At 33.4% G+C, this 22,974-nt stretch overlaps 1 protein-coding gene across 1 annotated transcript in view; it reads left to right on the top strand.

Moving 5' to 3' along the window:
• The first annotated feature begins 4,675 nt into the window (after positions 1 to 4,675).
• LOC126970173 (trypsin, alkaline C-like) overlaps positions 4,676 to 22,974 on the top strand; it is a 28,517-nt gene continuing 10,218 nt past the window's right edge. Inside the window, exons 1-6 of the mRNA XM_050815953.1 lie at positions 4,676 to 4,763; positions 6,655 to 6,782; positions 8,030 to 8,118; positions 10,275 to 10,336; positions 10,868 to 11,067; positions 13,402 to 13,561. Coding sequence (XP_050671910.1) covers positions 4,724 to 4,763; positions 6,655 to 6,782; positions 8,030 to 8,118; positions 10,275 to 10,336; positions 10,868 to 11,067; positions 13,402 to 13,561 — 679 coding nt within the window. The 5' untranslated portion in view covers positions 4,676 to 4,723. The remainder of the gene's footprint in view (positions 4,764 to 6,654; positions 6,783 to 8,029; positions 8,119 to 10,274; positions 10,337 to 10,867; positions 11,068 to 13,401; positions 13,562 to 22,974) is intronic.

The following is a 22,974-nucleotide window of genomic DNA, read 5'->3' as shown; positions in this document are numbered from 1 at the left end:
AGTTTGCATAAAAATGGACTTATTTATGGGTATTTTAAATTCGAAAGTTATAACAGTCTATACAAAATATTTACACTAAAATAGGTACCTACCTACGGTCATTTTTCCATACAAACGTTTTCGAGTTTCGACCGTTTAATTCTCCTTGGTTTTTCAACATAGATGAATATTATTTTGAAGTCAGTTCAAATTCATCATCATTCATTTTTTTTAAGTTTTTTTTTATGTACCTATAGGTGTACCTACTACATTATTTCAATTGCTTTAAACGCATAATCAAAACTGTACTTATCGACACCCGGACATTTTCATCCTAGAGTTTCCAAAATTTTGGTCTTGGTTTTGGTCAGGAAAAGGTCGAGAAATTTTGAGTTTTTTTACTGATTACTGTCTTATACGCGCAAACGCGACTGCAACAGTGAAATATTGACTCAGAATTATTAATCATCAAATGAAAAATAATCTGAAAAAGGCGAATGGGTAATGCTCGAGAAATTTTACTTCAAAACAATAATAAATTGATAATGAAGTGAAGTTGTACAATTTTAATATAAGGCTCAGACTGCTACTGCCATCTATCGATTCTGTAATAAACAAATGTTTACAGAAACATTCAATAGATGCTACTACTTCGAGTATTTTACTGAGCATTATATTTAAATGCTTTTTTTACAATGATAGAATTTTAAAAATGTAAGATTAATGTTGTTAATCCTGATCTGACAGATCTTAATTATAATAACCATTATTTTTTTTCCGATAGTTTTGCAAAATAAATTAATATTTCACGCATTAATAGATTATTAAAAGAAAAACACGTCCTTTTAGCCTTAACGAGTGGTAAGTACACAAAGCCAAGCGTGAGAGCGTTTTCGCGCTACGTACGATCAGAGACCGATCCGTACCCATGAAAATACAGATCTAGAAATCTCGGACCGACTTCGGATATCGCTTACGCACTAGTCCGATCTCTGATCCAATTCCAAGCAATTCAGGAGCCACTTTTTGGCATACGGCATTTTACGTAAGCCACACCAGAGCATTCACGTCGCGGTCGTTAATCATGAATCTTATCAATCGTCGTCAACTTCTGGCAAAGCTATACGAAGGCGCAGAAGAAGTAAATAATTCTGGGTGTGCACCCACCCTCTCTTGGTGGACCGACGTTTAAAAACAGCCTTTCATAATCACCACGCAGCACTACGACAATACGAAAGAGAATAAGTGTGTCCACTTTCAATTTTATTTTAAAAAAACATAAGATTATATATATAAAAGATATTATTTTGCGACAAGACTCAAAACTTAGACTATGTATTCCATCAGACGGGATGCCTGCAGTCACAAAGTAGTAAGTAAAACTCAGTCCTAAATCAGACAATATTTATTATTGTTTACTTATAAGTAGGTACTTATGAAGGTAGATCAACACTACTGCTGCACATTCCTGTAATTCGGATCGGACGCAGTGCTCGAGCGTTCTTACACAATATATGAAATAATGCTATGGCTACTTCGGTCCGTCATTAATCTTCTCCGGAGCAGATATTAACGGTTGAAGGAAAGAAATCGAATGACGGAAGCCGGATCTAGTGCATAATCCGGCCGTGTTTTCACGGATCGGACTCTGACCAGCTGTCGTGCGAAAGCGCTCTGACAGCTCAGTATCATTCAATAACCATAAAATAAAGACAAATGATTTGAGTCTTCTTTAGTGTTAATTCCGCCAATATTTGTCTTTAAACAATTCGACACGTGTATCGCCTCAACACGAGGCATCCTCAGGACGTGTTGTCTCGCCAAAATCTGGCACGAGACATTCTCGAGACATCTCGTGCCAAAATCTGGCACGAGACATTCTCGAGGCGTCTGAATGCCGTCGAGATTGGCGGAATTAACACTAAAGAAGACTCAAATCATTTGAATAATTATGGATTTCCGCAAGGTAACGCCTACTTCAATAATTTTTATAAAAGTTTTCACTTCAAAAACACACCCGACCTAAAGCAGGCTGTAAATTTAACAATCATTGATAATAATCATTGTTTATCAGTTAGGAAATCCCGATGACGTGTTACGTTGTAAGTGTTAGTGATATGCGTGATCAGTGTTTGGTAATGAATGATTGTTGACCACTTCAGACATTATCGTGAATAATACAATATGCACATGTTTCGACTTTCAAACAATCATGCTTATTACGATACGTTAGTACATATAGGTACTTCACCCGGCGTGACGAGTACAAAATAATATAAGACCCTTTCTGAATACTAATAATAATTGCCATACTTCACTCATTGTCTTACCCCAAGTTTGGTATATGCGTGGTATATGCGGTGACCTAGTGTCCTGTGAACGGCTCGATCACTTGGCGTTGCGTAGCGTCGGTTCATTGTATGTCTTATATGGAATTTATCATGGGGAGTGTTCCGAAGAGCTGTTTCACCTAATTCCTGCCGTCGAATTCCAGCTTCACACGACACGCCACAAATGAGGATATCATCCCCGCTATCTGGATGTGTGGCGTTCCTCCACAGTGCGGTTTTCAAGTTATATTAAATTCTAGTCGTGTTTGGATTGTGTAGGACCACTACTTGAGGCTCCTTTGCACCGGCAGCCAGCTATGGGTACTACAACAGCGCCTTTTTCTGCCGTGAAGCAGTAATGTGTACCTAAACTTTACTGTGTTTTGGTCTGAAGGGCGTCGTAGCTAGTGAAATTACTGGGCAAATGAGACTTGACATCTTTTGTCTCAAGGTGACGAGTGCAGTTGTAGTGCCGATCAGAATTTTTGGGTTTTGTAATAATCTTGACCGGCGCTGCATTGTAATGTGAAGGGCGTATCAATTACCATCAGCTGAACGTCCTGCTCGTCTCGTCCCTTATTTTTATAAAAAAAGTATATATGCAAATATTAATTGATTATTCTTATTCATATGCATTGTTTACTTAAAAGTGCATAGTATTTTTTTTTGTCACACTTTAGAGTGTATAATATTAATTAGTATTATTATTAAAGCATATTTAAATAAATGAACATAGAATAAAGATCAAAAGTTAAATTTGATCTTTCTATATTCTTATTTCTACTATACTTAAGAATAGGTAACATGCAAAAAAATACCTTTTTTAGTATTAAAAATATCATCAAGTTATATGCATTAAGCCTTTCATTATCATCAACATCAGCCGGAAGACGTCCACTGCTAGATAAAGACCTCCCCCAAAGATCTCCACGATGATCGATCCTGCGCTGCCCTCGTCAAATGTATTCCGGCGATCTTGACCAGATCGTATATACTGTTAATCATTATCAACAAGTTAAAATGACTTAGGATGATAGCCCATAAGATGTTGTCTAGTAGCTACGGTACCTATAATTCGAGACAAATTGATCTTGCACACAAATCATTAGAGGCAGAAAGAAATTCTGCTAATACCACACCTTACTCCTACTACTTGGAAACTTCCATCTTTCTAAGATAAATATTTCAAGCTATTATGGACTTAAAGGAGTAGGTTAGCAGGCTCTTTGGAATGGTTGTATCCTCTGCCTATTCGTGGTACAGTAGGTCTAACCGTGAAAGTCAAATAAACTTTATTCAATAAGGCTTAAATTAAGTTGCGTAGAGACGTCGCTTCATTGTGTGTCTTCTACCGCATTTATCACGGGGAGTGTTCCGAAGAGCTGTTTAACCTGATTCCTGCCGCCGAATTCCACCTTCGCACGACACGCCACAAGTTAGGATATCATCCCCACCATCTGGATGTGTGGCGGTCCTCCACAGTGCGGTTTTCAAGGAGCTTTCTTCCACGTACTACAAAGCTGTGGAATGAGCTTCCTTGTGCGGTGTTTCCGAAACGATACGACATGGGTACCTTCAAAAAAAGCGCGTACACCTTCCTTAAGGCCGGCAACGCTCCTGTGATTCCTCTGGTGTTGCAAGAGATTGTGGGCGGCGGTGATCACTTAACAACAGGTGACCCGTACGCTCGTTTGTCCTCCTATTCTATAAAAAAAATAACGAATTAGCTTGTAAGGTTTCGTCTCTCAAACGCAGATTCCTTTTAGTGTGAAGCATACTGTGTTCAACCAGGATGTGGTAAACTTGAAGCTGTTATGGTTAGCTACTCTCCCAGTTCTTACTTTATATTTTGTCTCTGGCTAGTGAGCGACTCTTCAGTGTTATTCTAATCCTAATATTTGGGTGGTAAATAACTCCACCCCACCCTAGTTCACACCTTTAGCCTCCTGTTTTCTCTCCAGTGCGGGTTGTTATAGTTATAAAGAAATTGTTATGATATGAAGACCGTCGGTTTACGAGGGAATAAATGAAGAAAGAATATTTAATCTAATATATAAGGCAAGTGTATGGCTAAGTCGGACGCGGGAGACCTTGTAGGACTTTCGTAGACCAAATTGACGACGTTTTAAAAAGAAATGGTCCGAAGCACCCGGAACCGGCGAGCATAAATGAAAAGAGTAAAGAATGTAGGGGAAGCGCGTGAGGTTTGTAAGGATAGAAGCAAGTGGTGTTCTATTGTCTCTGCGTACCTCGTCGCTAAAAAGATGAGTGTGCGTGTGTATGTGCGGTTGGCACACACTTGGCCGACATTTCTCAAAGAGATTACCCCATAAATTGGCTGAATGATATCAGTTATCAATTGATAAGGTATTGGGTACATTTGTGTCACTTATCGGTTTAGTTCGTGTTTTAAAATGTTGTGCGCGCTTATCATATTTGCGATACTTCCTCTATGTGAGTATTGAATTTATTATTTATATTATGAAAAATGTGTTCTTTGTTATTTTTAAAGATAATTGTTTGGGATATGTTTCACGTGAAAAAAAAAATGTTGGACAGGAATCAGAGCTCGTAATTATAAAGGGCGTGATGCAAAACTCCTCAATATTGAAATATAATTGCATGGGCACCTTTTTATGAAATTAGAGGATAAACGCTTTGTTCATATAGTAACACCCATGATCCCCGTCGTCCCATCTCTCTCTGGATAGAGTACATGGGATTTCTTTTTAATTAAAAACAAAGAATGGGAACATAGCTTATCGGATGAACATCTGCTCACAAATAAAACCACAATTCCACGAATTAGTAGTTGCAAATCCCTCAATTGAAATCTACGCACGTCTTCAACATAGACGAGTACCATTGAAGTTATCCTTCTGGAACACACAAGCTCTGGGCGTTGTCAAAAACTGCTCTACATAACTCTAGCTAGCTGTCCTTACCTTTAGCAATAACTACAGGCTTATTGCTAAAGGGCTTCCTGCTATCCACAATTATGGAGAGCAATATGACCCACAAGCTCTTGTTATACCTAAATGATCACCAGTTGATGTCGAAACTCGAAAGTATGGCCTTCGCTATTGATCAGCTGGAGATCTGTTAGTATACCTATCATAAAGATGGGCTGTGTCTATCGAAAGTAGATATATCGATAGATGATTTGGCAGTAAGTCTGGATTAAAGCGAGACTTTCATTATCTACTGCCTCAGGTGGTTCTCTATAAACTTAGAAGTTATGATAGATCATATTATAAGCATCCCGAGTTGTTGCTGAAACCTTAAGCCGACGAACGCTCGCTGGTGTCCCACAAGGCTGAGTTCTATGTCCTACACTGTTTCTTCAGTATGACATGTCGGATTGTTTTAACGTGTATTATCGTGAATAAGACACTATTGGAGTGATCAATAGATAAACACAATTCTTCGATCTTGCCTATATTCTACCACTCTATAAGGACCAGGTCCTTCCATATTATAGACCTTCTCTGTCATCTTTCGTCTGGTACTCCTGTATCAGCTCGAAACCTTGACCCCGTGTAACGATTAATTGCTGGAATTTTCGGGGTTCTAATATCCTGTGAACTGCGATTGTTAAAATTACCAAATGCAAATTATATTTATTCAAACAAAACAAATCTTATAGGTAACTATATTTCTAATACAATGAAGTGTACCAAGAATACTGGCAGCATTTCCGCGTTGGATAGCGTTGAACGAACTAGCTGCCAGCCCCATGGGCCAAGTGTCTCGACACCAAATGGCACAAAGATGTAACACTCACTAAGACCACAATTTTTGCGACCTTGCCGTCTTCGACAGTCGAACTGACGTAACTTGGAGGAATCTACTAAGGAGCCACAACGTCGTGAAAATGTCGGCGCAAGTCGCGTCCCACACAAGCGTCCTTCCCCGCTCCCAAATGCAAAACAAAATAATTATTATATTTACAATACTAACTATTTCTGCCGTGAAGTAGTAATGTGTAAACATTATTGTGTTTCGGTTTGAAGGGCGCCGTAGCTAGTCAAATTACTGGGCAAATGAGATTTAACATCTTATGTCTCAAAGTGACGAGCGCAACTGTAGTGCCGCTCAGAATTTTTTGGTTTTTCAAAAATCCTGATCGGCACCGTATTGTAATGGGCATGGCGTATCATTTACCTTCAGCTGAACGTCCTGCCCGTCTCGTCCCTTATTTTCATAAGAAAAAAACTAAATATTACATGAAGTAAAAACAATCATTATGGGGAAGTGTACCAAGAATACTGGACGCGTTTCCGCCTTGGATAGCTAGGCTGATCCGTTTTGAAAAATCAGTTTGATAAGTTATTCTTGTTTCCAGCATTTGGAGAGGAATTTAATCTCCATATTGTGGATCTGAATAATATTAATGCCAACGTGAACGACTCATCAACGAGGATTATCGGAGGGACCCCGACTACGATAGAGCGATATCCTTACACAGTACAGGTAAAGTTTGTAAATAGTGCTCTTTTTATATTTTCAAATTCAAATTCAAATATTTTTATTCAAAATAGGATTTAAAATCACTTATTGAACGTCAAAAACTACCACTCATTCAAAAGAGACTGCCTCAGACCTGAGAAGAATGGGCGCAAGAAACTCGGTGGGCTTTTTTTTAATATTAAATATGGATTACAATGTAATATCGTACAATAAACATTTATTATTAAAGAGCCTGAGGGTGTTCGCTCTATTCCCAGTCCGTGGTGTCATTAAGAAAAAAGTTTATGCTATAATAACCTTTCCCACACAACCGTTTTTTAACAATTCTTTTAAATTTCGTAACACATTTGTTTTGTACATTTTCTGGGATCATATTGTAGAAGCATATACATCGCCCAACAAAAGACTTACTAACTCGACCCAACCGAGTAGTTGGTCTCCGCTGCAATCCAATTAGATACCGCAGGCGTTTTCGCACAGTGTGGCACCTAATAGGCAAGTAGGCGTACTGCAATGGTCTGTCTCGGACAATGTGTGAGGTTGACGTGCCACATGTTCTGTTATACTTTGCTAATAATTGAAACTAAAATGCCGGCTTGCGTAGTAAGTCTTTGTAAAAATAATACTACAAGAAATAAAGACACTGGGATCACATATAATCAGTAGGTAGTAAAAAAGCTATTGTTCTTAGGTAGAACGGTATCTAGTTGGAGCGCAGTGGAGTAAAGTTAGTCTTAGTAAAGTTTTTTTGGCAGCATTTAAATGCAATGTACATACAGTAACTACGTAATAAGGCTCAATATCACTTGTACAACATTTCTGCTTTTTGTTTTTTATAATTTTAGGGACTATTAGTAAAGATAATAATATAGTTATGATAAAAAAAGGATTGCTTGCATTTTTATCCTAAAAAAAAAATTATCCCCATCGCAGTTTTTTCGGTTACTTTCAGTATAATATTAGTGGTCCATTTGCAACCCCCACTTTCAGGATGGAGTTGTTTTACACCCTGTATGTATAATTCAGCCGAAAGACGTCCACTGCTGGACAAAGTCCTCCCAAAACATCTCCACGACGATCAGCCCTACGCTACACCAATCCAATTTTAAATAATAGAAATAAAATATCTTTATTTATCACCAACAACCAAAATTACATACATCTTCTGACACACCACTGTTTTATTTGGATCATATCTTGGCGTGGATACCAGATGAGTGTGAGGTTGTGAATGTCTTGGTATCTTCCAGGTGCTAAGCAGCAGACAACTGACTTGCGGAGGATCACTGCTCACCAGGAGACACGTGCTTTCTGCTGGTCACTGTTTCGTTAACTCCAAGTAATACTTATTTATTTATATAACCATATCAACAGTTAGACAAGCTCTCATAATGTTAATCGACTTAACTTTGTCTGAGAGTTGAACAAAGCATACAAGATTTTATGATGATACGTCACTCGAACGGTTAGCTTAGTTGGAAGAGCACTCGCACGGAACGTGATAGGTCGTGGGTTCGAGTCCCGCATCGTTCATAAAATTTTGTTTTCAAATTTTATGACGGTTATCACTTTAAATACATAACAAATTGTTAACTTTGTTTGTCACACTTTATTTCCTTGGTGAAACTTTATTGAATGTTTATGAAATATGTGAAGTTTTTTATGAGTATATACACTGGCCTTCAAAAGTAAGTATCACACTTTTAAAATTGGGATAAAGTTTTAAGTTCACAAGATATGCTTTCGAAATAAAAAGGACTCGAAAGAGAATTTAATTTTGTACATAAAAACTTTATAGTCGGTAACCTTCTTTTAAGAATTGGCTAAAAAAAAAACTTCAAAAACAAAACCATTTCTTTTTCAAAGTGGACGTTTCCGAATTACAATTTTACCATTCACATTTTTCTTTCTGTTTTAAATTTTTTTCAAGATCGATGGGTCTTGTTTTAAAAATTTATGCTAAAAAGCACATAGCATTTATTTATCATGCCTCTTTCAGTTGAAGAATGTGCTAGGATCATGGCTTTTCTGGAACTAGGCATCAGTATGCGTCGCACTGCAAGAATGGTGGGTGTGACGGTACGAACGGTCGAGAAGGTAAAGCGAAGGTACGAAGAGACTGGACACCATCTGAGGAGACCTTGTAATGGCAGACCCAGGTGTACCAGTGTCCGAGAAGATCGTTAAATTATTTCCACTGTGTTAAGAAATCGCCACCGAAATGCAGTTGAAGTCCAGCAACAGCTACTTCAGACCCGGAGGGACTACATTAGTGACAGTACAGTGAGAAGAAGACTTTCTGAAGCAAATTTGAAACCCCGAAGACCAGCGAGTGGCCCAAAACTCGAGAGACAGCATCGAGTAGCGAGACTGCGATACGCCCGTGAACACATGCAGTGGGATGAAGAAGAAAGGTCAAGAATTTTGTTTGCAGATGAGTGAGATGATGATGCACTTCTGATCGAAGGCGAAGTGTTTACAGGCGACCTGATGAGCGATATCTTGAAGCCTGCATCTCAGAAAGAGTGCAATACCGTCGAGGCAGTGTAAATATATGGGCTGGCATATCTTCAGAAGGTCGCACAGAGCTAGTAGCCATAGAAAATGGCACCCTCACTGGGCAAAGATATGCTCAAGAGATTCTCAATGAGTATGCAGGGCCGTATTTAGCAAATATGGGTGATTGATCGATGCTGATGCATGATAATTATTGCCCGGCCACACTCATATCGTACAGGAGTATATTCAGGAGGTCGGTATCAGCGTGATGGCTTGGCCATCAATAAGTCCTGATCTCAACCCGATTGAACACGCCCGGGATGAGCTTGGGAGGCTAGTCAGAAATCGCAGACCACCACCTACCCTCAGGGCACTAAAGCAGGCCCTGGTAGAAGAATGGGAGAATATTCCCCAACATCGGCTCCGAAACCTAGTGTTCAGTATGCCAAACCGGCTCGAAGCTGTAATCAGAGCTCGAGGAGGCAATACCAGTTATTAAAAATGAAATAACATGTAATACATTTTAGTTGAATTTTTTTACACTAAACTAAAAATGTCTATTTTCATTGTTTTATCTTTTTTAAGTTAAAAATGTTACTAATGTATAATTTTAGTTTCTAAGAATTAAAGCCTATAAAATTTGCAACAAAACGTTTTTAATCTTAAATCTCTACCTTCTATAGTTAAGAAAAAAATTTAATTTGAAAAGTGTGATACTTACTTTTGCAGGCCAGTGTATTATTATATTTAATAACGAGTTTACATATAGTTACTAGCAAATAAATCTGAAACCAACCTTATTTGTAATAAAAGAATATTAGAAAAAAAACCTTCATAAAAGCCCGGCAACGCTCCTGTGACTCACTGGGGTTGTAGGAGAACATGGGCGGAAGTGATCACTTATTCAACATCTTCGTTTGTCATCCTCTTCCATAAAATTGAATCTAGAGATACAAACAGCCATACACTCAAAAGATTATTTTTGTGCTATTCCAGTAACCAGGTCATCAGTGCGTCAGTATACAGTGTTAGAGTGGGATCTACTTATATTAATACAGGTAATTATTGCTTTTTTTAATGACAGTATGGAACGAGACGAGCAGGACGTTCAGCTTATGGTAATTGATACGTCCTGCTCATTACAATGCAGTGCCGCTCAGGATTCTTGTAAAACCCAAAAACTCTGAGCGGCACCACCATTGCGCTCGTCACCTTGAGACATAAGATGTTAAGTCTCATTTGCCCAGTAATTTCACTTACTACGGCGCCCTTCAGACCGAAACACAATAATGTTTACTTACTCGTTAACGGTAGAAATAGGCGCCGTTGTGGTACCCATAATCTAGCTGGCATCCTGTGAAAAGAAGCCTCCCACTGGTAAATACCCTAAGTCGCCTTCATACGATACCCTTGGGTCCGGGACTTCCCTATTATTTTTATGCTTCGGAGAAGTACAGAGAAATAAAATCCTCTCACCACAAAGGCAAGCTACGCATTTCTAAACAAATATATGGATATCCATAGGCGGCTGACTTATACTTTCCCGCTTGCCCCAAAAAACTGGTAACTATATTATTATCAATTTCCAGGAGGTGCGATATATAATGTAGAAGGAATCAAGATCCACGAGCAGTACAACGTTCCTCTCCGCAACAACGACGTCGCACTTCTCCTGCTGGCCTCCTACGTCAGTCTAAGCAGCTCAGTGGCTGTTGCTTCCATCCCAGTCCAAGGGTCGGTGGTTCCAGACAACGCGACAGTCACTGCTGTGGGATGGGGAAGGACTAGCGTATGTAACAATAACTTCAGTATTAGTTCTAATAGGACAAACTTTTATGGCAAATACAAAGCCATTTGTATTTTTGTTGAGTTCCCTTTGCAGATTTGTTATACACAATTACGTGTCATTCGTGTGGTGTAGTCGTGGGACGGGTCATTCCCTAAAACAAGACCGGGGAAGCAATTGTTGATCCATGCAACATGCTTATAGACTGTATATGTTACTTATACTGACATCGCGTACTCTGCTTTTATTGATAAAAAATTGTTTTATTTTTTAGTTTTCGTAATAGTTTCATTTTTTGTTACATTGTTAACATGATTTCATTATTTATTTTCATTGTGTAATATCTTAATGAATTATTTATTGCTAGCTTACTCTATATTAAGTCAAGGTTTGCCTTGTTAGTTTTGCTGCATCACTTTGCAGAGATAATAAAAATAATTTATACAATGCTGAAGCAGTAAATGTTGATTTAAAGGAGAAGCAATGAATTTTTTGTCAGTTCTTAATTGAGCCGAACGTTTCCGAAGCGGCATAATCGTATAAATGCTATATAATGTTGACATTTAAACATTTCATGCGAAATTCCAACCAGCGTCATGTTGACGTCTGGTATTCCACAGCCGCGAAACTTCTTCCCTTTGTGGAATCAATTACCGATACAAGTAAGGGACATTGAAGCTCAGAGCATACTCCCAAAGGCCGACAACGCATCTCTTGACTCCTGTTATTTCAGATGTCAATGGGCCATCTACTTGCCATAATGTGAGCCTTTTTTCGTTTGCCTCTCGTTTTGCCCGCTTATTAATATCTAAAAAAAAAGATAAGGCTTGGAATTCATCTGTTGGTAGGTGAGCAGTATGAGTTCTATTACAATATATTTTTTATTTATATATATAGCTTAAAGAACGTAATATGGATGGAAGTGTTAAAATGTAGACCTAGGCGAACGTTCCACAGTAAGATTGGGGACGTGTGGAAAAGGTGTCAGGACACTCTGTGCCACGAACAAGAGAATTCCGTCCGTTTCCCTCTCTCTAGGTGACAGGCGCGGTCTTTGTAAGCATGTTAAACGGTTATATTTGGATATGATTGCTTGCGAGTCAATGGACGTTTCAATTTTTTTTTATGACAATATAGGAAAAGACGAGCAGGACGTCCAGTTGATGGTAATTCATACGCCCTACCCATTACAATGCAGTGCCGCTGAGGATTCTTGAAAAGCCCGTAAATTCTAAGCGGCACTATAATTGCCGCGCTCGTCACCTTGAGACATAAGATGTTAAGTCTCATTTTCGACTAAATTCACTGTTGTGCCGCCGTTGTGGTACCGATAATCTGGCCGGCATCCGGCAAAGGTCATCCCACTGGTAAATGTGTATGTATGCTTTTGTATGTATATCGTATTATTGTCTATCACCGTTCTACAGGTTATATCCAAATTCAAATAGGATGTGACATCACTTATTGAAAGTCAAAAACTACCACCCATTCCAAAATGAATGCCTCAGACCTGAGAAGAACGGGCGCAACAAACTCAGCGGGCTTTTTTTTAAATCGGAAAAATATGTTTACAAAGTAATATTGTACAATTAAACTTATTATTTAATAGCCTGAGGGCGGTCACTGCATTCCCAATCTGTGGTATCATTAAGAAAGTCATTTATGTCATAGTAACCTTTACCACACAAACGTTTTTTAACAATTCTTTTGAATTACGTAATACTTTTGTTTTGAACATTTTCTGGGATCTTGTTGTAAAAGCATATACATCGCCCCACAAAAGACTTACTAACTCGACTTAGCCGAGTAGTAGGCCTTATAAGTTTATGTCTGTTCCTGGTGTTAACATTATGGGGGTACCACAAGGGTCTATTCTTGGACCCTTCCTCTTCCTAATTTATATAAATGATCCACCTAACCTTGTCGAAAAAAAAAACAAGGTGGTATTGTTTGCGGATGACACTTCACTTATATTCAAAGTGAAACGAAGCCAAGTTTTATATGACGAAGTAAACAATGCTCTATCTGACATCGTGTACTGGTTTAGCGCCAATAACTTATTGTTAAATAGTCATAAAACCAAATATATTAAATTTACCGCGCCAAATGTCTTAAATGTAGATGCGAATGTTTTATTAAATGGAGAGGTGGTAAAGCTATTTTGAATAAAAATATTTGAATTTGAATATAGTACAGGTTATTCCTAATTTAGGGCTAGGTACTTTGGGTACAAGTGTACCAATAAAATGTTGCCGATTATTCAATGTTGGTGAATTTCTAAGTGTCGATTTTTGATTAATGGGCACAAATAATTTAATATGATCGTTCTGATTCCAGACTGAAATAGAAGGTGCATCCCTGTATCTGAACGAGGTTAATCTCCGGAAGGTGAACCTGTACACCTGCACGGAGAGGTATGACTGGCTGCAGAGTCTCACTGGCGACCCCTACATCGTCACTAACGAGATGATGTGTACTGGACTACTTGATGTTGGCAGTAAGTATGTCAACGTATATTTTCTATGCGTCATAGATAATATGGAATGGTAGTGAACTTTTGGTAAATTATTAAGAATGATATTGAATGGTGAAGCACTTTTGGTAAATTATTAAGAATGATATTGAATTGTAGAGTACTTTTAGTAAATTATTTATTAATGCTATTGAATGGTAGAGTATATTTTGGTAAATAATTTAGAATGATTTTGAATGGTAGAGCACTTTTGGTAAATTATTTAGAATGATATTAAATGGTAGAGCACTTTTGGTAAATTATTAAGAATGATATTGAATGGTGAAGCACTTTTGGTAAATTATTAAGAATGATATTGAATGGTGAAGCACTTTTGGTAAATTATTAAGAATGATATTGAATGGTGAAGCACTTTTGGTAAATTATTTAGAATGATATTAAATGGTAGAGCACTTTTGGTAAATTATTTAGAATGATATTAAATGGTAGAGCACTTTTGGTAAATTATTAAGAATGATATTGAATGGTGAAGCACTTTTGGTAAATTATTTAGAATGATATTAAATGGTAGAGCACTTTTGGTAAATTATTAAGAATGATATTGAATGGTGAAGCACTTTTGGTAAATTATTAAGAATGATATTGAATGGTGAAGCACTTTTGGTAAATTATTAAGAATGATATTGAATGGTGAAGCACTTTTGGTAAATTATTAAGAATGATATTGAATGGTGAAGCACTTTTGGTAAATTATTTAGAATGATATTAAATGGTAGAGCACTTTTGGTAAATTATTAAGAATGATATTGAATGGTGAAGCACTTTTGGTAAATTATTTAGAATGATATTAAATGGTAGAGCACTTTTGGTAAATTATTAAGAATGATATTGAATGGTGAAGCACTTTTGGTAAATTATTAAGAATGATATTGAATGGTGAAGCACTTTTGGTAAATTATTTAGAATGATATTAAATGGTAGAGCACTTTTGGTAAATTATTAAGAATGATATTGAATGGTGAAGCACTTTTGGTAAATTATTAAGAATGATATTGAATGGTGAAGCACTTTTGGTAAATTATTTAGAATGATATTAAATGGTAGAGCACTTTTGGTAAATTATTAAGAATGATATTGAATGGTGAAGCACTTTTGGTAAATTATTAAGAATGATATTGAATGGTGAAGCACTTTTGGTAAATTATTAAGAATGATATTGAATGGTGAAGCACTTTTGGTAAATTATTAAGAATGATATTGAATGGTGAAGCACTTTTGGTAAATTATTTAGAATGATATTAAATGGTAGAGCACTTTTGGTAAATTATTAAGAATGATATTGAATGGTGAAGCACTTTTGGTAAATTATTTAGAATGATATGAAATGGTAGAGCACTTTTGGTAAATTATTAAGAATGATATTGAATGGTGAAGCACTTTTGGTAAATTATTTAGAATGATATTAAATGGTGAAGCACTTTTGGTAAATTATTAAGAATGATATTGAATGGTGAAGCACTTTTGGTAAATTATTAAGAATGATATTGAATGGTGAAGCACTTTTGGTAAATTATTAAGAATGATATTGAATGGTGAAGCACTTTTGGTAAATTATTAAGAATGATATTGAATGGTGAAGCACTTTTGGTAAATTATTTAGAATGATATTAAATGGTAGAGCACTTTTGGTAAATTATTAAGAATGATATTGAATGGTGAAGCACTTTTGGTAAATTATTTAGAATGATATTAAATGGTAGAGCACTTTTGGTAAATTATTAAGAATGATATTGAATGGTGAAGCACTTTTGGTAAATTATTAAGAATGATATTGAATGGTGAAGCACTTTTGGTAAATTATTAAGAATGATATTGAATGGTGAAGCACTTTTGGTAAATTATTAAGAATGATATTGAATGGTGAAGCACTTTTGGTAAATTATTTAGAATGATATTAAATGGTAGAGCACTTTTGGTAAATTATTAAGAATGATATTGAATGGTGAAGCACTTTTGGTAAATTATTTAGAATGATATTAAATGGTAGAGCACTTTTGGTAAATTATTAAGAATGATATTGAATGGTGAAGCACTTTTGGTAAATTATTTAGAATGATATTGAATGGTGAAGCACTTTTGGTAAATTATTTAGAATGATATTAAATGGTAGAGCACTTTTGGTAAATTATTAAGAATGATATTGAATGGTGAAGCACTTTTGGTAAATTATTAAGAATGATATTGAATGGTGAAGCACTTTTGGTAAATTATTTAGAATGATATTAAATGGTAGAGCACTTTTGGTAAATTATTAAGAATGATATTGAATGGTGAAGCACTTTTGGTAAATTATTAAGAATGATATTGAATGGTGAAGCACTTTTGGTAAATTATTAAGAATGATATTGAATGGTGAAGCACTTTTGGTAAATTATTTAGAATGATATTAAATGGTAGAGCACTTTTGGTAAATTATTTAGAATGATATTGAATGGTGAAGCACTTTTGGTAAATTATTAAGAATGATATTGAATGGTGAAGCACTTTTGGTAAATTATTTAGAATGATATTAAATGGTAGAGCACTTTTGGTAAATTATTAAGAATGATATTGAATGGTCAAGCACTTTTGGTAAATTATTTAGAATGATATTAAATGGTAGAGCACTTTTGGTAAATTATTAAGAATGATATTGAATGGTGAAGCACTTTTGGTAAATTATTTAGAATGATATGAAATGGTAGAGCACTTTTGGTAAATTATTAAGAATGATATTGAATGGTGAAGCACTTTTGGTAAATTATTTAGAATGATATTAAATGGTGAAGCACTTTTGGTAAATTATTAAGAATGATATTGAATGGTGAAGCACTTTTGGTAAATTATTAAGAATGATATTGTATGGTGAAGCACTTTTGGTAAATTATTTAGAATGATATTAAATGGTAGAGCACTTTTGGTAAATTATTAAGAATGATATTGAATGGTGAAGCACTTTTGGTAAATTATTTAGAATGATATTAAATGGTAGAGCACTTTTGGTAAATTATTAAGAATTATATTGAATGGTGAAGCACTTTTGGTAAATTATTAAGAATGATATTGAATGGTGAAGCACTTTTGGTAAATTATTTAGAATGATATTGAATGGTGAAGCACTTTTGGTAAATTATTAAGAATGATATTGAATGGTGAAGCACTTTTGGTAAATTATTTAGAATGATATTGAATGGTGAAGCACTTTTGGTAAATTATTAAGAATGATATTGAATGGTGAAGCACTTTTGGTAAATTATTTAGAATGATATTAAATGGTAGAGCACTTTTGGTAAATTATTAAGAATGATATTGAATGGTGAAGCACTTTTGGTAAATTATTAAGAATGATATTGAATGGTGAAGCACTTTTGGTAAATTATTTAGAATGATATTAAATGGTAGAGCACTTTTGGTAAATTATTAAGAATGATATTGAATGGTGAAGCACTTTTGGTAAATTATTAAGAATGATATTGAATGGTGAAGCACTTTTGGTAAATTATTAAGAATGATATTGAATGGTGAAGCACTTTTGGTAAATTATTAAGAATGATATTGAATGGTGAAGCACTTTTGGTAAATTATTAAGAATGATATTGAATGGTGAAGTACTTTTGGTAAATTATTTAGAATGATATTAAATGGTAGAGCACTTTTGGTAAATTATTAAGAATGATATTGAATGGTGAAGCACTTTTGGTAAATTATTAAGAATGATATTGAATGGTGAAGCACTTTTGGTAAATTATTTAGAATGATATTAAATGGTAGAGCACTTTTGGTAAATTATTTAGAATGATATTAAATGGTAGAGCACTTTTGGTAAATTATTAAGAATGATATTGAATGGTGAAGCACTTTTGGTAAATTATTTAGAATGATATTGAATGGTGAAGCACTTTTGGTAAATTATTAAGAATGATATTGAATGGTGAAGCACTTTTGGTAAATTATTTAGAATGATATTAAATGGTAGAGCACTTTTGGTAAATTATTAAGAATGATATTGAATGGTGAAGCACTTTTGGTAAATTATTTAGAATGATATTAAATGGTAGAGCACTTTTGGTAAATTATTAAGAATGATATTGAATGGTGAAGCACTTTTGGTAAATTATTAAGAATGATATTGAATGGTGAAGCACTTTTGGTAAATTATTTAGAATGATATTAAATGGTAGAGCACTTTTGGTAAATTATTAAGAATGATATTGAATGGTGAAGCACTTTTGGTAAATTATTAAGAATGATATTGAATGGTGAAGCACTTTTGGTAAATTATTAAGAATGATATTGAATGGTGAAGCACTTTTGGTAAATTATTAAGAATGATATTGAATGGTGAAGCACTTTTGGTAAATTATTTAGAATGATATTAAATGGTAGAGCACTTTTGGTAAATTATTAAGAATGATATTGAATGGTAGAGCACTTTTGGTAAATTATTAAGAATGATATTGAATGGTGAAGCACTTTTGGTAAATTATTTAGAATGATATTAAATGGTAGAGCACTTTTGGTAAATTATTAAGAATTATATTGAATGGTGAAGCACTTTTGGTAAATTATTAAGAATGATATTGAATGGTGAAGCACTTTTGGTAAATTATTTAGAATGATATTAAATGGTAGAGCACTTTTGGTAAATTATTAAGAATTATATTGAATGGTGAAGCACTTTTGGTAAATTATTAAGAATGATATTGAATGGTGAAGCACTTTTCGTAAATTATTTAGAATGATATTGAATGGTGAAGCACTTTTGGTAAATTATTTAGAATGATATTAAATGGTAGAGCACTTTTGGTAAATTATTAAGAATGATATTGAATGGTGAAGCACTTTTGGTAAATTATTAAGAATGATATTGAATGGTGAAGCACTTTTGGTAAATTATTTAGAATGATATTAAATGGTAGAGCACTTTTGGTAAATTATTTAGAATGATATTAAATGGTAGAGCACTTTTGGTAAATTATTAAGAATGATATTGAATGGTGAAGCACTTTTGGTAAATTATTTAGAATGATATTGAATGGTGAAGCACTTTTGGTAAATTATTAAGAATGATATTGAATGGTGAAGCACTTTTGGTAAATTATTTAGAATGATATTAAATGGTAGAGCACTTTTGGTAAATTATTAAGAATGATATTGAATGGTGAAGCACTTTTGGTAAATTATTTAGAATGATATTAAATGGTAGAGCACTTTTGGTAAATTATTAAGAATGATATTGAATGGTGAAGCACTTTTGGTAAATTATTAAGAATGATATTAAATGGTAGAGCACTTTTGGTAAATTATTAAGAATGATATTGAATGGTGAAGCACTTTTGGTAAATTATTAAGAATGATATTGAATGGTGAAGCACTTTTGGTAAATTATTTAGAATGATATTAAATGGTAGAGCACTTTTGGTAAATTATTAAGAATGATATTGTATGGTGAAGCACTTTTGGTAAATTATTTAGAATGATATTAAATGGTAGAGCACTTTTGGTAAATTATTAAGAATGATATTGAATGGTGAAGCACTTTTGGTAAATTATTTAGAATGATATTAAATGGTAGAGCACTTTTGGTAAATTATTAAGAATTATATTGAATGGTGAAGCACTTTTGGTAAATTATTAAGAATGATATTGAATGGTGAAGCACTTTTGGTAAATTATTTAGAATGATATTGAATGGTGAAGCACTTTTGGTAAATTATTAAGAATGATATTGAATGGTGAAGCACTTTTGGTAAATTATTTAGAATGATATTGAATGGTGAAGCACTTTTGGTAAATTATTAAGAATGATATTGAATGGTGAAGCACTTTTGGTAAATTATTTAGAATGATATTAAATGGTAGAGCACTTTTGGTAAATTATTAAGAATGATATTGAATGGTGAAGCACTTTTGGTAAATTATTAAGAATGATATTGAATGGTGAAGCACTTTTGGTAAATTATTTAGAATGATATTAAATGGTAGAGCACTTTTGGTAAATTATTAAGAATGATATTGAATGGTGAAGCACTTTTGGTAAATTATTAAGAATGATATTGAATGGTGAAGCACTTTTGGTAAATTATTTAGAATGATATTAAATGGTAGAGCACTTTTGGTAAATTATTAAGAATGATATTGAATGGTGAAGCACTTTTGGTAAATTATTAAGAATGATATTGAATGGTGAAGCACTTTTGGTAAATTATTAAGAATGATATTGAATGGTGAAGCACTTTTGGTAAATTATTAAGAATGATATTGAATGGTGAAGCACTTTTGGTAAATTATTAAGAATGATATTGAATGGTGAAGTACTTTTGGTAAATTATTTAGAATGATATTAAATGGTAGAGCACTTTTGGTAAATTATTAAGAATGATATTGAATGGTGAAGCACTTTTGGTAAATTATTAAGAATGATATTGAATGGTGAAGCACTTTTGGTAAATTATTTAGAATGATATTAAATGGTAGAGCACTTTTGGTAAATTATTTAGAATGATATTAAATGGTAGAGCACTTTTGGTAAATTATTAAGAATGATATTGAATGGTGAAGCACTTTTGGTAAATTATTTAGAATGATATTGAATGGTGAAGCACTTTTGGTAAATTATTAAGAATGATATTGAATGGTGAAGCACTTTTGGTAAATTATTTAGAATGATATTAAATGGTAGAGCACTTTTGGTAAATTATTAAGAATGATATTGAATGGTGAAGCACTTTTGGTAAATTATTTAGAATGATATTAAATGGTAGAGCACTTTTGGTAAATTATTAAGAATGATATTGAATGGTGAAGCACTTTTGGTAAATTATTAAGAATGATATTGAATGGTGAAGCACTTTTGGTAAATTATTTAGAATGATATTAAATGGTAGAGCACTTTTGGTAAATTATTAAGAATGATATTGAATGGTGAAGCACTTTTGGTAAATTATTAAGAATGATATTGAATGGTGAAGCACTTTTGGTAAATTATTAAGAATGATATTGAATGGTGAAGCACTTTTGGTAAATTATTAAGAATGATATTGAATGGTGAAGCACTTTTGGTAAATTATTAAGAATGATATTGAATGGTGAAGCACTTTTGGTAAATTATTTAGAATGATATTAAATGGTAGAGCACTTTTGGTAAATTATTAAGAATGATATTGAATGGTAGAGCACTTTTGGTAAATTATTAAGAATGATATTGAATGGTGAAGCACTTTTGGTAAATTATTTAGAATGATATTAAATGGTAGAGCACTTTTGGTAAATTATTAAGAATTATATTGAATGGTGAAGCACTTTTGGTAAATTATTAAGAATGATATTGAATGGTGAAGCACTTTTGGTAAATTATTAAGAATGATATTGAATGGTGAAGCACTTTTGGTAAATTATTTAGAATGATATTAAATGGTAGAGCACTTTTGGTAAATTATTAAGAATGATATTGAATGGTGAAGCACTTTTGGTAAATTATTAAGAATGATATTGAATGGTGAAGCACTTTTGGTAAATTATTTAGAATGATATTAAATGGTAGAGCACTTTTGGTAAATTATTAAGAATGATATTGAATGGTGAAGCACTTTTGGTAAATTATTAAGAATGATATTGAATGGTGAAGCACTTTTGGTAAATTATTAAGAATGATATTGAATGGTGAAGCACTTTTGGTAAATTATTAAGAATGATATTGAATGGTGAAGCACTTTTGGTAAATTATTAAGAATGATATTGAATGGTGAAGCACTTTTGGTAAATTATTTAGAATGATATTAAATGGTAGAGCACTTTTGGTAAATTATTAAGAATGATATTAAATGGTAGAGCACTTTTGGTAAATTATTAAGAATGATATTGAATGGTGAAGCACTTTTGGTAAATTATTTAGAATGATATTAAATGGTAGAGCACTTTTGGTAAATTATTAAGAATTATATTGAATGGTGAAGCACTTTTGGTAAATTATTAAGAATGATATTGAATGGTGAAGCACTTTTGGTAAATTATTAAGAATGATATTGAATGGTGAAGCACTTTTGGTAAATTATTTAGAATGATATTAAATGGTAGAGCACTTTTGGTAAATTATTAAGAATTATATTGAATGGTGAAGCACTTTTGGTAAATTATTAAGAATGATATTGAATGGTGAAGCACTTTTCGTAAATTATTTAGAATGATATTGAATGGTGAAGCACTTTTGGTAAATTATTTAGAATGATATTAAATGGTAGAGCACTTTTGGTAAATTATTAAGAATGATATTGAATGGTGAAGCACTTTTGGTAAATTATTTAGAATGATATTGAATGGTGAAGCACTTTTGGTAAATTATTAAGAATGATATTGAATGGTGAAGCACTTTTGGTAAATTATTTAGAATGATATTAAATGGTAGAGCACTTTTGGTAAATTATTAAGAATGATATTGAATGGTGAAGCACTTTTGGTAAATTATTTAGAATGATATTAAATGGTAGAGCACTTTTGGTAAATTATTAAGAATGATATTGAATGGTGAAGCACTTTTGGTAAATTATTAAGAATGATATTGAATGGTGAAGCACTTTTGGTAAATTATTTAGAATGATATTAAATGGTAGAGCACTTTTGGTAAATTATTAAGAATGATATTGAATGGTGAAGCACTTTTGGTAAATTATTAAGAATGATATTGAATGGTGAAGCACTTTTGGTAAATTATTAAGAATGATATTGAATGGTGAAGCACTTTTGGTAAATTATTAAGAATGATATTGAATGGTGAAGCACTTTTGGTAAATTATTAAGAATGATATTGAATGGTGAAGCACTTTTGGTAAATTATTTAGAATGATATTAAATGGTAGAGCACTTTTGGTAAATTATTAAGAATGATATTGAATGGTAGAGCACTTTTGGTAAATTATTAAGAATGATATTGAATGGTGAAGCACTTTTGGTAAATTATTTAGAATGATATTAAATGGTAGAGCACTTTTGGTAAATTATTAAGAATTATATTGAATGGTGAAGCACTTTTGGTAAATTATTAAGAATGATATTGAATGGTGAAGCACTTTTGGTAAATTATTTAGAATGATATTGAATGGTAGAGCACTTTTGGTAAATTATTAAGAATGATATTGAATGGTGGAGCACTTTTGGTAAATTATTAAGAATGATATTGAATGGTGAAGCACTTTTCGTAAATTATTTAGAATGATATTGAATGGTGAAGCACTTTTGGTAAATTATTTAGAATGATATTAAATGGTAGAGCACTTTTGGTAAATTATTAAGAATGATATTAAATGGTGAAGCACTTTTGGTAAATTATTAAGAATGATATTGAATGGTGAAGCACTTTTGGTAAATTATTTAGAATGATATTAAATGGTAGAGCACTTTTG

The sequence above is a fragment of the Leptidea sinapis genome, chromosome 20, assembly GCF_905404315.1.
Source record: "Leptidea sinapis chromosome 20, ilLepSina1.1, whole genome shotgun sequence".
Taxonomy (NCBI): domain Eukaryota; kingdom Metazoa; phylum Arthropoda; class Insecta; order Lepidoptera; family Pieridae; genus Leptidea; species Leptidea sinapis.
Note: the sequence above shows the minus strand (reverse complement) of the source record. Positions and strands in the feature narration are given on the sequence as shown.